Source organism: Oncorhynchus mykiss, chromosome 22 (genome assembly GCF_013265735.2).
Source record: "Oncorhynchus mykiss isolate Arlee chromosome 22, USDA_OmykA_1.1, whole genome shotgun sequence".
Classification (NCBI taxonomy): domain Eukaryota; kingdom Metazoa; phylum Chordata; class Actinopteri; order Salmoniformes; family Salmonidae; genus Oncorhynchus; species Oncorhynchus mykiss.
In genome coordinates, this window is record NC_048586.1 from 4878528 (window position 1) to 4902249 (window position 23722).

The 23722-nt window shown below is 40.4% G+C and overlaps 1 protein-coding gene across 3 annotated transcripts in view; it reads right to left on the minus strand.

Annotated features, from left to right (window-relative positions):
• LOC110501274 (melanophilin) overlaps window positions 1-23722 on the minus strand; it is a 123947-nt gene that overhangs the window by 84502 nt on the left and 15723 nt on the right. For all 3 annotated transcript variants that reach the window (XM_021578697.2, XM_021578696.2, XM_021578695.2), the window contains exon 2: window positions 20225-20396. In XM_021578697.2, the coding sequence (XP_021434372.1) occupies window positions 20225-20352 (128 nt within the window). In that variant the 5' untranslated portion in view covers window positions 20353-20396. The remainder of the gene's footprint in view (window positions 1-20224; window positions 20397-23722) is intronic.

The window sequence follows — 23722 nt, forward strand, 5'->3', positions numbered from 1 at the left end:
TGGATGTCCTTTGGGTGATGCACCATTCTTGATACACACAGGAATCTGTTGAGCGTGAAAACCCAAGTAGCGTTGCAGTTCTTGACACAAACCGGTGTACCTGGCAGCTACTACCATACCCGTTCAAAGGCACTTAAATACTTTGTCTTGCGCATTCACCCTCTGAATGGCACACATTCAAAATCCATGTCTCAATTGTTTCCAGGCTTAAAAATCCTTGTTTAACCTGTCTCCTCCCCTTCATCTACACTGATTGAAGTGGATCTAACAAGTGACATCAATAAGAGATCATAGGTTTCACCCCCCCAAAAAAGCTATATATTTTTTTTGCCCAGAAAACTTGGCGAAATAAAATCACCTGCGGGCCAAATTCACAGTTGGGGAAACCTGCTGTAGTGGATGGATGGATGGATGGATGGACAGACAGAAGTAAAGACAGAAGAATAGACATAGAAAAGGCCAATGGAGGGACAAACTGACAGTAGATAGGACAGACAGTAGATTGATTATTCTATACCAGTCACAGGAGACAATGGCCCAATTTCTCTGTAAGCCGGCAATCAGTCCCTTTCCTATCCTGTAATATGTTCAGGGATGGACCAAGGCATGCGTATCCTTGGGCTATCCAAAGTAATGAAGGTGCACTGGTATCTATAAAGGCTTTCTATGAAGCCCGAGAGGCACGGCTCATATCTGTGGTTACATATATTTTACATAAGCTGCAAACATGGCCCCGGGAAACAAGTCCATGAGGCCATGTGAGCCATCTCATATACAGCAACATGACTAGCCCAAAGGCTAAAAAGCTATCACTTTGCAGATGAAAACCGAAGCATTATTGCTTCCTTTAAGCGGTACCATATGTTTATTTATTTTTTGCCAAATATAAAAGCCTTGCTTGCTTGTAACAATAAAAGACAAACGTAACATATTTACAATCCATGTTAAGGGAATGGTAAATGTCATAATGTGCTTCTTGATTGAAAACTGACTTTTAGCTAACTTGTTTAGCTCTAACCTGCATTAAGCCAATTCGTTCACAACTGGCTGCTGGGCTGGTGGCTGCATGGGAGCAGCTGGAAACATGGAGATTTCCATGCATATTGATACAGTACCTTATCTGCACTAGACATGTAGAGTTAGTAGAACCTGACAGAAAAGTTCCATGTAAGCATAATGGCTGCATTCTAACATTGGACATACAGTTGAAGTCGGAAGTTCACATACACCTTAGCCAAATACATTTAAACTCAGTTGTTCACAATTCCTGAAATTTAATCCTAGTAAAAAATCTGTCTTAGGTCAGATAGGATCACCACTTTATTTTAAGAATGTGAAATGTCAAAATAATAGCAGAGATCATTATTTATTTCAGCTTTTATTTCTTCAATCACATTCCCAGTGGGTCAGAAATGTACATACACTCAATTAGTATTTGGTAGCACTGCCTTTAAATAGTTTAACATGGGTCAAACCTTTTGTGTAGCCTTCCACAAGCTTCCCAAAATAAGTTGGGTGAATTTTGGCCCATTCCTCTAGACAGAGCTGGTGTAACTGAGTCAGGTTTGTAGGCCTCCTTGCTCGCACACACTTTTTAAGTTCTGCCCACACATTTTCTATAGGATTGAGGTCAGGGCTTTGTGATGGCCACTCCAATACCTTGCCTTTGTTGTCCTTAAGCCATTTTGCCAAAACTTTGGAAATATGTTTGGAGTCATTGTCCATTTGGGAAGACCCATTTGCCACCAAGCTTTAACTTCCTGACTGATGTCTTCAGATGTTGCTTCAGTACATCCACATAATTTTACCTCCTCATGATGCCATCGACTTTTGTGAAGTGCACCAGTCCCTCCTGCAGTAAAGCACCCCCACAACATGATGCTGCCACCCCCGTGCTTCACGGTTGGGATGGTGTTCTTCGGGTTGCAAGCCTCCCACTTTTTCCTCCAAACATAACAATGGTCATTATGGCCAAACAGTTATATTTTTGTTTCATAAGACCAGAGGACATTTCTCCAAAAAGTACAATCTTTGTCCCCATGTGCAGTTGCAAACCATAGTCTGTTTTTTTTATGGCGGCTTTGGAGCAGTGGCTTCTTTCTTACTGAGGTTATGTCGATATAGGACTCGTTTTACTGTGGATATAGATACTTTTGTACCTGTATCCTCCAGCATCTTCACAAGGTCCTTTGCTGTTGTTCTGGGATTGATTTGCACTTTTTGCACCAAAGTACATCCATCTCTAGGAGACAGAACGCGTCTCCTTTCTGGGCGGAATGATGGCTGCGTGGTCCCATGGTGTTTATACTTGCATACTATTGTTTTTACAGATGAACGTGGTTCCTTCAGGCGTTTGGAAATTGCTCCCAAGGATGAACCAGACTTGTGAAGATTTAAAAAATGTTTGGCTGATTTCTTTTTGATTTTCCCATGACAAGCAAAGAGGCACTGAGTTTGAAGGTAGGCCTTGAAATACATCCACAGGTACACCTCCAACTGACTCAAATGTTGTCAATTAGCCTATCAGAAGGTTCTGACATCATTTTCTGGAATTTTCCAAGCTGTTTAAAGGCACAGTCAACTTAGTGGATGTAAACATCTGACCACTGAAATTGTGATACAGTGAATTATAAGTGAAATAATCTGTCTGTAAACAATTGTTGGAAAAATGACTTGTGTCATGTACAAAGTAGATGTCCTAATCGACTTTCCAAAAATATAGTTTGTTAACAAGACATTGGAGTGGTTGAAAAACTAGTTTAAATGACCCCAACCTCAGTGTATGTAAACTTCCGACTTCAACTGTACATTAAATAAACTCAAATTGTCCTTGATCTCAAGGACCCAATAATACAGTGCGGAGAACAAGTATTTGATACACTGCTGATTTTGCAGGCTTACCTACTTACAAAGCATGTAGAGGTCTGTAATTTTTTATCATAGGTACACTTCAACTGTGAGACGGAATATAAAAAAAAAATCCAGAAAATCACATTGTATGATTTTTAAGTAATTCATTTGCATTTTATTGCATAACATAAGTATTTGATCACCTACCAACCAGTAAGAATTCCGGCTCTCACAGACTTGTTAGATTTTCTTTAAGAATCCCTCCTGTTCTCCACTCATTACCTGTATTAACTGCACCTGTTTGAACTCGTTACCTGTATAAAAGACACCTGTCCACACACTCAATCAAACAGACTCCAACCTCTCCACAATGGCCAAGACCAGAGAGCTGTGTAAGGACATCAGGGATAAAATTGTAGACCAGCAAATCATATAAACACTGAATATGTACATCAAAGACATTGATAAAAAGTTTTAGTGAATGAATTAAATGGAAGAGCAGTAATGTGTAAGCATAGAAAATGTGTAATCGTACATAAAATGCAAACGCTTAAACTGTATACAGTAGATGCTAAAACAAATGTAATAATTTACAAGGTTTAGAAACAAGTAGGGTGAATTCATATAAATCAGGTCTTCACATTCAAATTGCTGCAAAGAAACCACTGCTTAGGGACACCAATAATAAGAAGAGACATGCTTGGGCCAAGAAACACGAGCAATGGACATTAGACCGGTGGAAATCTGTCCTTTGGTCTGATGAGTCCAAATTAGATTTTTGGTTCCAACCGCCATGTCTTTATGAGACGCAGTAAGTGAACAGATTATCTCTGCATGTGTGGTTCCCACCGTGAAGCACGGAGGAGGTGGTGTGATTGTGTGGGGGTTCTTTGCTGGTGACACTGTCTGATTTATTTAGAATTCAAGGCACACTTAACCAGCATGGCTACCACAGGATTCTGCAGTGATACGCCATCCCATCTGGTTTGCGTTTAGTGGGACTATCATTTGTTTTTCAACAGGACAAAGACCCAGAACACCTCCAGGCTGTGTAAGGGCTATTTGACCAAGAAGGAGAGTGATGGCGTTCTGCATCAGATGACCTGGCCTCTACAATCACCTGACTTCAACCCAATTGACATGGTTTGGGATGAGTTGGACCGCAGAGCGAAGGATAAGTAGCCAACAAGTGCTCAGTATATGTGGGAACTCATTCAAGACTGTTGGAAAAGCGTTCCAGGTGAAGCTGGTTGAGAGATTGCCAAGAGTGTGCAAAGCTGTCAAAGGCAAAGGGTGGCTACTTTGAAGAATCTCAAATACAAAATATATTTTGATTTGTTTAAAACTTTTTTGGTTACTACATGATTCCATATGTGTTATTTCATCGTTTTATGTCTTCACTATTATTCTACAATGTAGAAAATAGTAAAAATAAAGAAAAACCATTGAATGCGTATGTGTGTCCAAACTTTTGACTGGTACTGTATATCTCACTAGGTCAGGATTTTTAAGCCTCCATACAGTGCCTTCGGAAAGTTTTCAGATCCCTTCACTCTTTCCACATTTTGTTAAGTTACTGCCTTATCCTAAAATGGGTTAAATAATTTTAAAAAATCCTTAGCAAGTCCAGCCAGAGCCCAGACTTGAACATCTGTCACGTCCTGGTCTTAGTATTTCTTTAGTAATTTGGTCAGGCCAGGGTGTGACATGGGTTTTGTGTGTGTGGTATGTTTTGTCTTGGGGTTTTTGTTAGGTGTTGGGTTTGTATTATAGTAGGGGTTTCTAGCAAAGTCTATGGCTGTCTGGAGTGGTTCTCAATCAGAGGCAGGTGTTTATCGTTGTCTCTGATTGGGAACCATATTTAGGCAGCCATATTCTTTGAGTGTTTCGTGGGTGATTGTTCCTGTCTCTGTGTTTATTTGCACCAGATAGGCTGTATAGGTTTTCACATTACGTTTGTTGTTTTTGTATTGTTCGTTTTTTCTTCATCATTAAACATGTTTCAAGAATAGCACGCTGCATTTTGGTCCGACTCTCCTTCACCGCAAGAAAACCGTAACAACATCTCTGGAGAGACTTGAAAATTGCTGTGCCTGACCTGACAATAAATTTTTTTTAAATCAATTTTAGAATAAGGCTGCAACCTAACAACATGTGGAAAAAGTCAAAGGGTCTGAATACTTTCCGAAGGCACTAGTTCTAATGTGTCCATGATATTTGTAATTTCCCTAATTGTATGACGGTGATAGGTTTTTAGTGTGATTTCCTTTACTGTCCATTGTGGTACTTAAAACCGTATTATAATCTTCCACCATAATAATTGAGTAATTTGTGGCTTGTGAGCTCAATAGATTATTATATAGATATTTTCTAAGAATTGTGGATCATCATTATTTGGACCATATAGATGAATTAGCCAAATCTGTTTTTGGTCCAATAGCATATTTAAAAGGATCCACCTTCCTTGATGATCTGTTTGGACAGTTTGCCCTGGCATTAGTTGAACACAGCCAATCCAACAGTTTCTGAAATGTTGTCACTTCCTGAGATCTGTTCGGATCTCAGATATGTATTCAAATAGATTTTTAAAAAGTAGTTACTTTCTGAGATCGGTTTCAAATAGTAGTTGTCACCTCCAAAGTAAATATTTGTTTTCCCAATTATATTTTTTTACTTAAAACTATAGCTATCCCAGGTCTGCAAGGTTCTGAACCTTTCACTGAATACACCCCTGGTTAACAGACTTATGCCATGATATGGGGTCATGCTTTTCGAACTGTGCACGGTTCTCAGGAGTCAGAATAGGAAGGCTACTGCTTAGTAGCTATGCAAGATGGTGCCTCAGAGATACAGCAGTACAGCTGTGAGGCATTAGCAATGGGATATACATTTTATATCTGTTAAATCTGTCCTCCTCTGAAAGCCCAAATCCCAGGGACTTGGTATATATCCTGTGCCTTCCTGATTTGAAAAGCGAGGATATCCGCACCATGGGCAAAGTCCTAGCTAGTTGCATGGAGGCGTGTGGCAGCATCGTCTCTCAAGGTTCCATTCAAGACCCCTCTGGTTAGAGATCCGGAAGATACGCACCTGGAAAAATAACTACCTTACAATGAAGGCTAGATGTGACATGTGCAAGTGTTAACATGTTTTTAAATGTAAAAAATTATATATGATAGCATTAATATGCTATGTCAATAAAAGCAATTTCACTTGGAATTTTATTTTGTGCAAACTAATAAAAAAACAATGTTTTGCACATGATCTTTTTGTACTTCAATTGTAGCCTGCTATAGATATAGTAGATATTTATGTTTTTTTTTCAATGTGATCTTTAGTGTAGACAGATTGAACCAAGTTTGAGTCTGTGTAAGGGTTCTAAAAATTAAATAACTTTACAAGTAGACAGATATTAGAGAGGTTTTATAAAATACACAGGATTAGCATGTCCCTAGGATTACATTAAACTAAATTGATTATGACCTTAAACCAGAAAGTTCTGCTTAGCTGGCACTCCTTGGGAGTCCTGGTATGGGAGCCAGACATCCACATTCTTGGAAGATCCAATTCAACAGACTGTTCCCATACAAGGATATCTCCTGGATGCCCATCAACACCAGTCCCCCCTCCCCCCACACATCCTTCATAGCCCACATTAAGTTAAGGGGAGTGAGAGAGAGAAGAGAGAATTATAAAACCATAACATAATAGTTTCCAGAGACGGAAAAGCAACCCACAGTTCAGAGCAGACTACTAAGCATTAAGAGACATTTTCCCTTTCGATCCCAAAAACCTCAGCTTGATTTGATAAATCTTTGGCCAAACAGTTCTGCTAAATGGACCGGTTTCAACATTACAGTTACATAATGCGGGGATCAATGTGAATGCATGTATACAAGAGTAAGAGTGTTTATCGTAAGGTGTTAACACCGGTGTCCTGGCAAAATTTCCAATTTTTCCAATTTTTCCAATTTTTCCAATTTTATTTCCATCATGGCCACCTAATTACCCCTTCGTTCCTAATTGTCACATAGTATCACACCTCACCTCTCCTCTACATAAATGCAATCAGTTATTATAATATTATTAAATTAAAGCTTCATTCTGGGATTCAAAAAACAACCAAATGGCCATCCCGCCACTTGTTTTGGTATACAGATCATCCCCAGTTTACAATTGGCTCATTCATCCCCCCTCCTCTCTCCTGTAACTATGCCCCAGGTAGTTGCTGTAAATGAGAGAACGTGTTCTAAGTCAACTGACCTGGTAAAATAAGGGTAAAATAAAAATAAATACAGCTGACAGATGGGCCTAAGAAAATGTAACCCCTCTCAAATGCAAATGAACCTCTAATGAGGGTTATGGCCTGAGTTTTAAAGTGGAACTGACAGCGTTTTAGCAACATGAAATCTTTTTAAAATCAGCTCAATATACACCCCCAGGAAGAATATGAAGCCTTTAAAAAACATCTGACAAGCAAGCAAATAGATATGGTAATTTAAAAATGTTATTACATTCGTAGAATGTTTGGGAATGACTTAGAGTAAGCCATTTGTGAAACTTCTATAGAAATAAAGAGTGGAAACGCAGCCGTGCGTTTGGACAGTTAATAGACACTGCAGTAAATTATACATCTGTCTTGTCTATGACCGGAGTCGACACAGACCGGTGTGCCATTGCCAATCAGAGCTACAGCAGGCCTATATGCAAATAAGCCCTTTGCCACATGGGCAGTGTTACCAACAATATTTAGTGGGTTTTCAGACCTCTCCAGCGACTTTAATTGGTAACATTTTCTAGCGACACATTCAGCTACCTACACGGGCCTATCATTCACTTTGAACTGGACTGTGTGTTTACAGTTATAAACGATGGGGAATAATAACCTGCTCACCAGTCTGCAGCTTGTCTGCCAATGCATGCTTGTCCAAAACCACATTTTGACGACTGAATGGGAACCCATTTGATCGATGCCAAAATACACTTGATTGACAACTAAGAGTTATGTAAACAGTCAGCATAGCATGCTAACAAAGTGATTCACCTTTCTTGCTAGTTAACCAAACGACACCTGGATCTCTAGCTGTAGCCACAGAAAAATAATATGGGGGGAGAAGTTGGCAAATCATCCACTCTTCCAATGACAACATCCTCCAAGCAGATAGGTAACACTAGGCTCCTTGTTTTTAGCTTGCTAAATAGCTACATAAATACAGTTGAAGTTGGAAGTTTACATACACCTTATCCAAATACATTTAATCACAGTTTTTCACAATTCCTGACATTTAATCCTAGTAAAAAATTCCCTGTCTTAGGTCAGCTAGGATCACCACTTTATTTTAAGAATGTGAAATGTCAGAAAATTAGTAGAGATAATGATTTATTTCAGCTTGTATTTCTTTCATCACATTCCCAGTGGGTCAGAAGTTTACATACACTCAATTAGTATTTGGTAGCGTTGCCTTTAAATTGTTTAACCTGGGTCAAACATTTTGGGTAGCCTTCCACAAGCTTCCCACAATAAGTTAGGTGAATTGTGTCCCATTCCTCCTGACAGAGCTGGTGTAACTGAGTCAGGTTCGTAGGCCTCCTTGCTCGCACATGCTTTTTCAGTTCTGCCCAAACATGTTATATGGGATTGAGGTCAGGGCTTTGTGATGGCCACTCCAATACCTTGACTTTGTTGTCCTTAAGCCATTTTGCCACAACTTTGGAAGTATGCTTGGGGTCATTGTCCATTTTGAAGACGCATTTGCGACCAAGCTTTAACTTCCTGACTGATGTCGTGAGATGTTTTTTCAATATATCCACATAATTTTACTGCCTCATGATGCCATCTATTTTGTGATGAGCACCGGTCCCTCCTGCAGCAAAGCACCCCCACAACATGATGCTGCCACCCCTGTGCTTCACGGTTGGGATGGTGTTCTTCGGCTTGAAAGCCTCCCCCTTTTTCCTACAAATGGTGATTATGGCCAAACAGTTCTATTTTTGTTTCATCAAACCAGAGGACATTTCTCCAAAAAGTACACTCTTTGTCCTCATGTGCAGTTGCAAACCGTAGTCTGGCTTTTTTATTGCGGTTTTGGAGCAGTGGTTTCTTCCTTGCTGAGCGGCCTTTCAGGTTATGTCGACGTAGGACTCATTTTACTGTGGATATAGATACTTTTGTACTCGTTTCCTCCAGCATCTTCACAAGGTCCTTTGCTGTTGTTCTAGGATTTATTTACACTTTTCGCACCAAAGTACGCTCATCTCTAGGAGACAGAACGCGTCTCCTTGCAGAGCGGAATGACGGCTGCGTGGTCCCATGGTGTTTATACTTGCGTACTATCGTTTGTACAGATGAATGTGGTACCTTCAGGCGTTTGGAAATTGCTCCCAAGGATGAACCAGACTTGTGGAGGTCTAAAAAAATAATTCTGATGTCTTGGCTGATTTATTTTGATTTTCCCATGATGTCAAGCAAAGAGGCACTGAGTTTGAAGGTAAGCCTTGAAATACATCCACAGGTACACCTCCAATTGACTCAAATGATGTCAATCAGCCTATCAGAAGCTTCTAAAGTCATGACATAATTTCATGGAATTTTCCAAGCTGTTTAAAGGCACAGTCAACTTAGTGTATGTAAACTTCTGACCCACTGGAATTGTGATACAGTGAAATAATCTGTAAACAATTGTTGGTAAAATGACTTGTGTCATGCACAAAATAGATTTCCGAACCGACTTGCCAAAACTGTAGTTTGAAATTTGTGGAGTGGTTGAAAAACAAGTTTTAATGACTCCAACGTAAGTGTATGTAAACTTCCGACTTCAACCGTAGATAAGCTAGCCTTTTCTTCGTAAGCCATTCTTGTGATTTTTGTTGAGCACCCCTCCATTGCTTTGTTTGCAAAAGCATGAAGGCCCACCTGAACAGATAAACTAGCCTATTAACACCGTTATGACTGACTAGTGATCATTGCTCTTGCAGTTTGATTGTTTTAACATTCCCTGTTACATTCATGTGTTTTTGTCCAAAATATTGAGAAATTTAAACTGAAACAGTGCATCCCAAATGGGTGGCGGGAGCAAACAATGTACCAGGCCAAGTGTGATTTACAACCTGATAGCAATATTTGTTGGACTACCAAGAAATGTATAATATGAAATGTATCATTCTAATTGATCATTAGAAAACCATTTAGCAATTTTGTTAGCACAGCTGAAAACTGTTGTTCTGATTAAAGAAGCAATAAAACGGGCCTTCTTTAGACAAGTTGAGTATCTGGAGCATCAGCATTTGTGGGTTTGATTACAGGCTCAAAATAGCCAGAAACAAAGACCTTTCTTCTGAAAATCGTCAGTCTATTCTTACAATAGTCATTTACAACATTAACAATGTCTACACTGTATTTCAGATCAATGTCATGTTGTTTTAAAGAACCCAAAAAATGTTTTTCTTTAAAAGGACATTTCTAAATGACCCCAAACTTTTGAATGGTAGTGTATACCTGCACTTTCTATTTGTCTGTTGTCAGTTCATCTTGTCTTTGTTTTTTCCTGTTACTTAAGTTTTTGTTTATAGTCTTCCCGGTTCTGACCCTTCTGCCTGTCCTGAGCATGCCTGCCGTGAAGTACCTGCCCGATTCTCCTGGATTACGAACCTCAGCCTGCCCTCAACCTGCCCTTTGCCTGCCCCGTGTTATAATAAACATTCTGAGATTCAAATTATCCAGCTCCTTTGTCTGCATCTGGGTCTTATCCTGAGCTGTGATAATTTAACTGAATCCATCTAATCTGCCAACAATGCCTTACTCTACATTATGCTATTTTGAGTCAAATAGGACCTATTTTTAAAACCTTGGTTTTGTAGCATAACCTGGGAATTGTATATGTTTTACTGATATTATGATTGTCTGTTTGTTTCATCTGCAAAGTAGTTAAAATGCAGTTCCACTTTAATTAAAATAACCTTTTACAGTGTTCAGATCAAAAATGATGCAAAAAAAAGGTTTATCTGACTGTATAGCCTATCAATCATTTTGTTTTCCGTACCTTGACGTTTGTCAACGACGTGTATAAATGGAAGCATATATATATATATATATATATATATATATATATTAAAAAAATATTTTAAGAAAACATGTATTATTTGGCCTAATGCTATGAGCACATACAAACGCATTGAATAACAGATTCACTACATGGAAAACAGATTGTCCGGCCCAAAAAATTGAAAGAAGGTTTGTTCTGAAGTGTCTATCCTAAACTCAGCAAAAAAAGAAAGATAATTCATAACAATCCAAACAACTTCACAGATCTTCATTGTAAAGGGTTTTAACACGGTTTCCCATACTTGTTCAATGAACCATAAACAATTAATGAACATGCACCTGTGGAACGGTTGTTAAGACACTAACAGCTTACCGACGGTAGTCAATTCAGGTCACAGTTATGAAAACGTAGGACAATAAAGAGGCCTGTCTACTGACTCTGAAAAACACCAAAAGAAAGATGCCCAGGGTCCCCGCTCATCTGCGTGAATGTGCCTTAACTTCTCTAGGGTAGGGGGCAGCATTCGGAATTTTGGATGAAAAGCATGCCCAAAATAAACTGCCAGCTGCTCGGGCCCAGAAGATATGATATGCATATAACTGGTAGATTTGGAAAGAAAACACTCTAAAGTTTCCAAAACTGTTACAATAGTGTCTGTGAGTATAACAGAACTGATTTGGCAGGCGAAAACCTGAGAAAAATAAATTAATGAACGTGCCTTAGGCATGCTGCAAGGAGGCATGAGGACTGCAGATGTGGCCATAAAATTGCAATAAATTGCTACTGTGAAACACCTAAGACAGCGCTTAAGGAAGACAGGACGGACAGCTGATCGTCCTCGCAGTGCAAACCACGTGTAACAACACCTGCACAGGATCGGTACATCCGAACATCACATCTGCGGGACAAGTATATGATGGAAACAACAACTGCCCGAGTTACACCAGAAACGCACAATCCCTCCATCAGTGCTCAGACTGTCCGCAATGGGCTGAGAGAGGCTAGACTGAGGGCTTGTAGGCCTGTTGTAAGGTAGGTCCTCACCAGACATCACCGGCAACAACGGGCACAAACACACTGTTGCTGGACCAGACAGGACTGGCAAAAAGTCTTCACTGACGAGTCGCGGTTTTGTCTCACCAAGGGTAATGGCCGGATTCACGTTTATCGTCAAATAAATTAGCGTTACACCGGGGCCTGTACTCTGGAGCGGGATCGATTTGGAGGTTGAGAGTCCGTCATGGTCTGGGGCGGTGTGTCACAGCATCATCGGCTGGGCTTGTTGTCATTGCCTGCAATCTCAACGCTGTTCGTTGCAGGGAAGACATCCTCCTCCCTCATGTGGTACCCTTCCTGCAAGCTCATCCTGACATGACCCTCCAGCATGACAATGACACCAGCCATACTGCTCGTTCGGTGCGTGATTTCCTGCAAGACAGGAATGTCAGTGTTCTGCCATGGCCAGCGAAGAGCCCGGATCTCAATCCCATTGAGCACGTCTGGGACCTGTTGGATCGGAGGGTGAGGGCTAGGGCCATTCCCCCCCCAGAAATGTCCGGGAACTTGCAGGTTCCATAGTGGAAGAGTGCGGTAACATCTCACAGCAAGAACTGGCAAATCTGGTGCAGTCCATGAGGAGGAGAGGCACTGCAGTACCCAATGAAGCTGGTGGCCAAACCAGAACCTGACTTTTACTTTGATTTTGACCCCCCTTTGTTCAGGGACACATTATTCCATTTATGTTAGTCACATGTCTGTGGAACTTGTTCAGTTTATGTCTCAGTTGTTGAATCTTGTTATGATCATACAAATATTTACACATGTTAAGTTTGCTGAAAATAAATGCAGTTGACAGTGAGAGGACGTTTCTTTTTTTGCTGAAAACGTTTCTTCTTATATCTGAAAGCTATAAGAAAGATCAGGAAACATTTGTTAGTTTTTTTTTTTTTTTTTACATGTATTTAACCCCATATATTTGTCACTAAACAGCCTCCATATTCTGTTTACTTCCATAATTGTTTTGACTGGTACTGGGGGACTTTCAGACGAGTCTTGTGATGCCTGTGGGCTTCCTAGAACAAAACAACAGACATGTAGGTGTTCGTGAGAGTCACCTTCACACAGAGGGGTCATATTCGTTTTGTAGGCCAAACCGTTCGGACGCTACAGACTATTTTGTGAGAAGACTGATTTTATCAGGATGGTCTGACATACATCGCTCTAGCTCTTTCACCTTTCACTGCAGATGCATCCAATGCAACAAAAAAAAAAATTCTCGAGCTGATGGACTTTTATGGGAATGTTCTTATTATGCTAATTAGATTTCCGCGGGGCACGGACATCGACCTTAGAGGGTTAAGGACAGTAAGCCAGTGATGAATAAGCTCCATTGTTATAAGCTCCATGATTTGTGGTTAATATTCTTCACAATAGACTATTTTCACATAGAGAGCAGAGGTACACCAGTACACCAATCTCTCAAACCCCATTTTTCTATGTCTTATTCAGTGCTAAGAGACTAGGCCTAAAACTGATTGAATCCACATGAGTAACAATGTGTCCAGATTCCACTAGTTAATGGACTTAATCAACAACAAGCATCATGACAAAAACAGCTTTAACTTTAACAGAGAACACGGAGAATAAATAGCTGGATCAAGACGTTGGCAAAGTGTGTGGCAGAATTTGGAAAGGAAGAGGAGACAGTGAGTTGTTTGTGTTTTGGGAAAGAGACAGACCAGGAGAGGGGAGAGGAGAGAGAGAGAGAATCTTGTTTTTCATTCAGAGATTGAAATAGTCTGGCTAAAATTGGCCTTGTGACTGTGACATGGCTGTGTTCCTCTCTACAACGGGAAAGAAAATTCCACGTACATTACAGAGCCATGGAGACACTCATGGCCTAGACAACATAGACCATCAGCAACTGCAACCAAGCATGCTTAGGCCTACTGTATAGCTGTGACTGTAGCTAAAGCTTTCTGACCACAACAAACAACCACACTGAATATGGATACATGGGAGTTTAATCTGGACACAAAATGGACCGTTAGTCCTGTTTTATTGCTACTGTGCATCTGTGTATTTTTGTATTTTCTCTATATTAAGTTATAGAGACATGTGGAGCAGCAGAGGTCAGCATCATGGCATCGGGGAACTTGGGGGATTTCTGAAAATCTGCAAAAGAGCTCCGAGTATGCCAGGAATGATTGGTTGATTAGATCAGGTTAGATTTCTGACCAAAGGGCAGGGCGTGTGCCAAACTGGTGCTTCTTTCTCTGCTATGTTCCTTCCTTTTCTGTCTCTCTCTCTCAAACCCAAACATACACACAAATAAGGCCATATGCACAAAGGCACATGTACAGTACATATGTGGGCACACACGCACACACGCACAACCCAGGCATTCGCAAACACCTGTAGAACATCAATATATCTACGATTAATCATCCTACATGTTACTACCGAAGAATTACAATCATTCAAATGCTTAATGTAAAATATACGTGACATGCAAGTTTAAAAACCAGACATGGCATTTATCATGTTAAATATAACTTTTTATTCATTATGAACACATGGGAACCAGCAGCTAATCCATTTACAATGGGTTACGTAACAAGGACATTTCACATAGAGGAATAAAAACAAGGACTGCATCCAAAATGGCACCCTATTCCCTAAACGATATCATAACCATCATCGATAAAAGACATCCAAAATGGCACCCTATTCCCTAAACGATATCATAACCATCATCGATAAAAGACATCCAAAATGGCACCCTATTCCCTAAACGATATCATAACCATCATCGATAAAAGACATCCAAAATGGCACCCTATTCCCTAAACGATATCATAACCATCATCGATAAAAGACATCCAAAATGGCACCCTATTCCCTAAACGATATCATAACCATCATCGATAAAAGACATCCAAAATGGCACCCTATTCCCTAAACGAGATCATAACCACCATCGATAAAAGACATCCAAAATGGCACCCTATTCCCTAAACGATATCATAACCACCATCGATAAAAGACAGTACTGTGCAGCCGTCTTCATCGACCTGGCCAAGGCTTTCGACTCTGTCAATCACCGCATTCTTATCGGCAGACTTAACGTGAGTCTGGAAGGTGAGTTTACAGTCTAGCCAGACACCTAGGTATTTATAGTTATCCACATATTCTAAGTCGGAACCGTCCAGAGTAGCGATGCTAGTCGGGCGGGTGCGGACAGCGATCGGTTCAAGAGCATGCATTTAGTTTTACTTACATTTAAGAGCAGTTGGAGGCCACTGAAGGAGAGTTGTATGGCATTGAAGCTCGTTTGGAGGTTTGTTAACACAGTGTCCAAGGAAGGGCCAGAGGTATACAGAATGGTGTCGTCTGCGTAGAGGTGGATCAAAGAAACACCAGCAGCAAGAGCGACATCATTGTGGACACCCATAGAGACTGCCAGAGGTCCGGACAACAGGCCCTCCTATTTGACACACTGAACTCTATCAGAGAAGTAGATGGTGAACCAGGCGAGGCAGCCATTTGAGAAACCAAGGCTGTTGAGTTTGCCAATAAGAATGTTGTGACTGACAGAGTCGAAAGCCTTAGTCAGGTCGATGAATACAGCTGCACAGTAATGTCTCTTATCGATAGCGGTTATGATATCGTTTAGGACCTTGAGCATGGCTGAGATGCACCCATGATCAGCTCTGAAACCAGATTGCATAACGGAGAAGGTACGGTGAGATTCGAACTGGTCGGTAATCTGTTTGTTATCTTGGCTTTCGAAGACCTTAGAAAGGCAGGGTAGAATAGATATAGATTATTTTGTTCACGTTTCCTTCAGCATCTTCACAAGATCCTTTGCTGTTGCTCTGGGATTGATTTGCACTTTTTTCGCACCAAAGTACGTTCATCTCTAGGAGACAGAACACGCCTCCTTCCTGAGCGGTACGACGGCTCCGTGGTCCCATGGTGTTGATATTTGCATACTATTGTTTGTACAGATGAACGTGGTATCTTCAGGCGTTTGGAAATTGATCCCAAGGAAGGACCAGACTTGTGGGGGTCTACATTTTGTTTCTGAGGTCTTGACGGATTTCTTTGGATTTTCCCATGATGTCAAGCAAAGAGGCATTGAGTTTGAAGGTAGGCCTTGAAATACATCCACAGGTACACCTCCTCAGAAGCTTCTAAAGTCATGACATGATTTTCTGGAATTTTCCAAGCTGTTTAAAGGCAGTCAACTTAGTGTATGCAAACTTCTGACACACTGGAATTGTGATACAGTGAAATAATCTGTCTGTAAACAATTGTTGGAAAAATTACTTGTGTCACGCACAAATTAGATGTCCTAACCGACTTGCCAAAACTACAGTTTGTTAACAAGAAATTTGTGAAGTGGTTGAAAAACGAGTTTTAATGACTCCAACCTAAGTGTATGTAAACTTCCGACTTCAACTGTACTTAGCTAGCAAATGCGGCTAGTTAGTTTAGCCTACTGAAACACTGTGCTCAAACAGAGGGATGCTATGTTAGCTAGCTGGCTATGACTTTCCAACACAACACTGGAACTGTTCCAAGTCAACGTAACGTTAAGCTTTTGGTTTTACTAATTTATTGCCACTGGGTCTCGCCGTTGTAACTGCTTACTGATTGTACACTAACATTACTGCACGTTTGTAGCAGGTTTACCGACGTGTTAGTTCTATTAGCTATGCTATTACATTGTAGGCTGTTTGTAGAGGTTTGGCTTGGAAAGGTTCTCTCGCCTGGCCACATACAGCTGATTTGTTGTGCATTGAAGACCGCAAGCAAAGGGAAAAGAAGGAATACAATGTGGCTGTTTTGAAAGGGAACTGTTTACGCGTGATCAGGGGTGTATTCATTCCGATTCTGTTGAAAAACATTTCTTAAAACAAAAGCAAACTGAACAAAACGGGGATAAAAAAGACCTGAATTTGTCCAATAGAAACTCTTGTTTGCAACTGTTGGACTAATAATTACATTATTGTTTGTGTAAACTGTGTTATTGGCTAGCTCCTATGATACAACACTCTCCTGACGAGAGAGCACATTTTCTATGCGAAATCGCCTGGCCTCATTAGCTCATTGTATGGATATATCCAAATAAATGTCACTAGAAAACAGCTAAAACAAATGCAAATGCAGCTACTGTTGTTATTCTGTCTGCACTGTTTGATGTGATTGTAAGTTAGCTGTAGTTGGCTAGCTAGCAAGCTAGGGAAAAGAACATTTCCAGCCAGTATGGCAATGGAACATTTAGAAAGCACATCAAATTTGTCTCTCGACCTGTGTTCACCTGCGTTGTATACTTTCATTCATAGGCTAGATTGTAGCAACCTCATGATAGGTATAGGGAAAATTTGAGTATCATGTAGTAGCCTAAACCTATTGCTGTTACATTGAACTGGGTGAATGGATAATGAATGAGTCATCCAATATGCTGTAATAGAAATAAGGCCATGCTCGTTTTAAACGACACTGAACTCCACTTAATCCTGAATGAAATGACTGAGCCATAAGTTAAGGATCAATGAAATCAGATTCCCTCCCTCTTGCAAAGATTGCGTCATCATCCCCTTCATTTGAGGAAGACGACTGATTGAATATTTTATTAATAAATAAAAAAAGTGTTAAAATGTTTTAGTATTAAAATATATCCCATTACACATTTAGAAATGACAATGTATTTTAAACTTCACGCACAGTAACACTTTTGTATGACTTAATAAAATAATTGTATCGATGTGCTTGTGCATTGATAAGTACACCAAAGTTGATAAGTAATAAAATAAAGACAGCACCTCTAAAAGCCTATTTCACACCATAGCCTGCACAAATGAAAATGTGGCACTGATTCGCCCTTGGATAAACGTTTCAACATTGTCTCAATGAAGAGTTTGGCGTTCGACTAGCAATGTGCAACATGCACGCACAGTTACAAACCTGCTAGAGTCAGAGGCAGGCGGACGAGCAATATCCACTGTCATAGTATGGATGAAGCTGGAGCTGGAATGTGAAGCTAACTGAAGCTGGTTAGCTTTAGAAAACCCTGAGTAGATCTAGCTTGCTTTGTAGGATACCTCTCTGGTGTGATCAGACATAGCATGTTGTCTACAATTATATTAGGCTACTAAGTGATAGTGATCCACGGATGATCAGGATTGATTGTTTGCTGATCAACTGGAGTCACGTAGGAATCCAACATGGTATATACTCCATCAGAAGCCTAGATGTGATGTCAAAAAGTGTAAATCCAAGTGGTTGGTTTAGGATCTGCATACTGCATATTGGTAGAGGTAAAGAAACAAAGGTAAGGCATTAAGCAAATCTAAGGTAGGTCAAGACCGTTGCATAAATCCGTCTTGCATGGCGTTTGAACACATCATAAGCACTGTGCATCCCTTTGAGTAACAAATCCATGCAATTAGTAGCTCATTAGATTCAAACCTACTGACTAACCGATTATTCAACCCCAGATCCTAACCTTCACCATTACGAGGATCAAAACAAATCTGACCCTGGACCAGCGGTTACATGGAACTTTGTCCAATTCTGCATATTGGATGAGCAAGATTTAGACCTAACCCAGCAGAACTAAATCCATGACACAGCCAGGGAAGGTCCCATTATCCTCATCCCATCATGCTTATCTCTCCCTACCATCAGAGGCGCTCCAGAGAGTCATATGATGGCCGGGCTAGGTCGAGCAGTGCATCCCGGAGTCTGGACATAGTCCACATCGTCTGCTGACTCCTGCATGGCACAGATAGTCCTGAGACTCATTACCTAGAAACCCACACAGCGTGAGAAGGGAGAGTCAATGCTCTTCATAACATTGCTAGCGCTGACCTGACTCCTATGAGAATCAATGCATCTTACCACAAGTTTAAGTTTTTACCAATTGATTGGCATTTTATGATGTGGGAGGGCATTTTTGTAAAATATTCTAAGGTGTTTGACATATTTTGTTTAATTAACGCCATACAAGTGAGGTGAACCTTCAAGTGAAACAAATGTGAGTGTCAAACCACAATTGTATCATGCAACCTTGCCTTTATGGAATAATATCATGAACTGCCCAGTCAGCTGACTAGTAGACTCCATCTCTACCAGAGAAAAACACACTGGGACATCAGAAATGTGCCAATTATCTGGCATTACACGCCTGGGCTACAGTACAGGTCATGTGATCTGTGGCTCACTACCAGGCATCCCAGTAGAGCTTAGATATATAAAGGCCCTCTATCAGTGTTCACTATCATGCCTACCCACTGGGTACAAACAGGTTGAAAGGACATTGCTTTAACGTCTTGTTAACATTGTAGGATTATCATTGTATCAACATGGAAATCAAAATGGATTTGAAGAATTCAAATGCCTGAAATCAAAGGCCATCACAGGCATCAAGGTTTTAGTTAATTTCACGTTAGTCTAACACGCTTGGTTGACATCATCAGAGGGAGTAAAGAGAACAACAAGTATGTACAGTATGTACTGTATAATGCATTTGACTGATGTGAACCTTGAGGTCAGTCCTAATCCCAGTCTACAGAAAACTGCAATTAAAATGAGAAGTATTAACACGTCTCCTGGAGAGTCGTTTGAACCAACAAAATATCCTGATCTGCACTAATCTACACTATTAATCCACGTGGTCACACAGTGTAAATTCAATGGTGGATATATTCAAAAGTAGCCTTTGTCAGCTGGACCCAACTCTGCTATTCTCTGGGTAGAAAGAATGATTCCCTCAACAAAGTGGAATGATAATCCCTATTCAAAGTTTATGTAATGTCTATAGACTCCGATATATAGTCAAATGTATCAAAAATAATGACATGAAAGGAATAAAGAATAACTGATTGATCCTGCATGGTAAGTAATCTTTAAAGTTGCTGTTCCAAATTACAGAGCAGTAAACCTCTGACATTTCAACCTATCCAGTAACTCAATTAGATTGTTACTAAGATATGACATTGTTAATTCTTAGGCGAGATCAGTCACTGGTAGACAGAATAGCGATGAATAGCAAATATATAGCAATATGCATAATATTTGCATACTACTTCAATATAACATACTGAAATCAAACCAATAATTTGGCAACAAAAAAATAACAAACTTCTTAAATTGAAACATGTAAGAGGCCCCTGCCTTTTGTATGAGTCCAGCTCTTGGTAATTTTTGCTTTAATTTCAACAAAGTAGAGATGTGTTTTTTTGTGAACCAACAAACCTCTATGTTCAAATAAAAGGAAAAACAAAAGGATCAATAATATATCAAATGAAAAGGGGTTTGCCTACCCCAGTCTGTCCTCCTCTTTCTTCCTCAAGTCAAAGTCTCTCTGGACGACTTGAAACACGTGCTGGGCCTCCTCCTCTGTCAGTGTGGAGAGATCCAGCTTCTTCCCTACAGCGGTGGTAGGCATCATGGTCACCTTGGGCGCCCGGGGACCATTCACTGCTTTATATTGGACTGCAAGAAGTGGGTTAGAAAACCAGTTAGATTGCCACCATAGTGCAACAGAAAGATACAGGACAGAAAGATACAGGACAAATGGTTACTCAAAACCATTATAATGTCTCCTGACCCCTCCTGTCTCAGCCTCCAGTATTTATGCTGCAGTAGTTTATGTGTCGGGGGGCTAGGGTCAGTTTGTTATATCTGGAGTACTTCTCCTGTCCTATTCGGTGTCCTGTGTGAATCTAAGTGTGCGTTCTCTAATTCTCTCCTTCTCTCTTTCTCTCTCTCGGAGGACCTGAGCCCTAGGACCATGCCCCAGGACTACCTGACATGATGACTCCTTGCTGTCCCCAGTCCACCTGGCTGTGCTGCTGCTCCAGTTTCAACTGTTCTGCCTTATTATTATTCGACCATGCTGATCATTTATGAACATTTGAACATCTTGGCCATGTTCTGTTATAATCTCCACCCGGCACAGCCAGAAGAGGACTGGCCATCCCACATATGCTCTCTCTAATTCTCTCTTTCTTTCTCTCTCTCGGAGGACCTGAGCCCTAGGACCATGCCCCAGGAATACCTGACATGATGACTCCTTGCTGTCCCCAGTCCACCTGACTGTGCTGCTGCTCCAGTTTCAACTATTCTGCCTTATTATTATTCGACCATGCTGGTCATTTATGAACATTTGAACATCTTGACCATGTTTTGTTATAATCTCCACCCGGCACAGCCAGAAGAGGACTGGCCACCCCACATAGCCTGGTTCCTCTCTAGGTTTCTTCCTAGGTTTTGGCCTTTCTAGGGAGTTTTTCCTAGCCACCGTGCTTCTTCACCTGCATTGCTTGCTGTTTGGGGTTTTAGGCTGGGTTTCTGTACAGCACTTTGAGATATCAGCTGATGTACGAAGGGCTATATAAAATAAATTTGATTGATTATAATACAAAACGACAGTGTCATCAAATATAGAAAAAAAACTACATGGAACAGCAACTCAACGAAGAAAAGCCAAATCCCCTAATAACTACTACATAAAACACTACAGTTGATGTTCTAAAGTCAATGTTTGATACAGCTGAATGGAGTAGTGAAGCTATAGCAATTTTAGAAGGAAGATAATTGCAAGCTTTGCTTTGCAGCAATTCACTTCTTGTCATGAAAATGTCTGTTTTTATCTTGCAACAAAAGTAATACAAAAGCTTGTAGACGTGTGTAACGGACAAAACAACATGAGGGAGGTAGGGAATGCAGTCCACTAAAATATTCTGGGTTGTTTGGTTGACCCAACAGCTGGTTTGCAGGCATTGGGTCACTTAGTTGGGTTGTTTTCTTTAAAAAATAGAAAGGTTCCATTGTTGATACTGGGTTATTGGTGCTGGGTTATTGAGATATGACCTAGCGTGTCAGATCAGAAGACTGGTCGTGTAGTTTAGTAGGGGTGTAGCTTTCAGATTATTCTTTTTACCCACCTGTGAGAGTAAATGTCATTCCTGTTCATCTGTTCTGTTGTATAGTTGTCACGTTAAGGTTGAACATTGACATTTTTGTTGTTCTATGAGGCTTACAGAAGTGTACGAGGTTCCTTAAAGCCTATGTAAATCCCATTGTTGGGCTAGATACCACCATATTATAACATGTAATACATTATCTTAAAATTCTAGAAGAATGTGTAAAAAGCTTAAAATTTTAAGGACAAATCACATTTGCTATATGTAAACTTAACATGATGAATGGGAATGACATTTGTGACCCGTTTCAGGAAACTAGGCGTATGTCGCAGGTAACTTCTTCACAGGAGTGCCGTTTGAACGTAAACTTTTTTTACTTTTATCAAAATAAAAAATTTTGGCACAGGAGACACATCCATCCATGATGTATATGTGTAATATAGTCTAGCTAGCTACATTTTCAAATATTACAAATTGACAGAAAGTAGTCATTTCAAGTTAAGGTGTACTGTTAGCTAGCTAACGTTAGCTGGCTGGCTCACTAGCTAACGTTACGTGTATGACCTTATTCTTTGTTTCTCAAAGAAATTAGCTTGACTAAGCTAGCTAATATTGAACCTGGTTGGTTAGCTACCTGCAGATTCATGCAGGGTAGTAACATCATGAGTTGGGATTATGGTTCATTGTTTACCTTCCTAGCTACATGTTTTAACAAAATACTATTGTCTGAGTGTGCCAGTGCGCAGAATTGTGTGTCCATTGCACGCTCTGAACTCTCAGAGAGTGAAATGCTCTGAATTTACCAACAGATAATCGGACAGCACAGTTGCAGTCACCAACACTCTAGATAACATAATAGCCTAACCAGCTCTGCTAGAGCAAGTTCAGTGTGCTGTTCTCTCATTTGTGTCTGGAAGTAGATAGCAAGTTAGCTTGGGTGATTGACTGCTGTGTGTACAGAACACCCGGATCAACCCTTAAAGAGATGGGTGGGGATAAAGTTTAAGAGATGCTGAATGGGTGTAGACAAAGAAGGGCTCTCCAGTAGTAGTTCCAAAACATTCAAAGACAATTTTCTCAAAAGTGAGTTTACAAGTTTATCAACTTTCAAAGCAAAATTACTTCCCATTGTTCCTCAACTGTTGTGTATGATATAACATTTTGTAGCTCTGAGTAGGGTTGCAAAGGATCAGAAACTGTCCGATAAATTGACTGAATTTTTCCAGAAATGTTCCATGGGCAGTAAAGCCTGGGAATTTAGCTCAAATTCATCAAAAAAGTTAGCTTACAACAGTGAACCATTTTATGTTGGATACACATAAGGCAATTCTAGGTCTTGTGGCATATTTTGGTTAAAATATCCTCCATTCAATGGAATTGCAACCCTCTGCATGCACAGTGCATTCTTCCATCACATGTGCAGTGCACTTTTGCATCACATGTACAGCTGATTCTCAAGATCTTGCACACTAATGAGATGCTGTTGAGCCCACACTACTACACTGTCTGAGCCAAGGACTACATGCTTTTGATTACAATACTGCGTGGGGTGAATATATTTTATAATGCATACATCATTTTTTGTTAGCTAGTAAATAGTTATTTGCAAGAAATTGCAAGATCGAATCCCTGAGCTGAGAAGGTAAAAAAAATGTTGTTCTGCCCCTGAATAAGGCAGTGAACCCACTGTGTCATTGAAAATAAGAATGTTATCTTAACTGACTTGCCAAGCTACAAGATTGAGAGCATCTTGACTGGTTGCATCACTACCTGGTACGGCAATTGCTCGGCCTCCGACCGCAAGGCACTACAGAAGGTAGTGCGTACGACCCAGTACATCGCTGGAGCTAAGCTGCCTGCCATCCAGGACCTCCACACAAGGCAGTGTCAGAG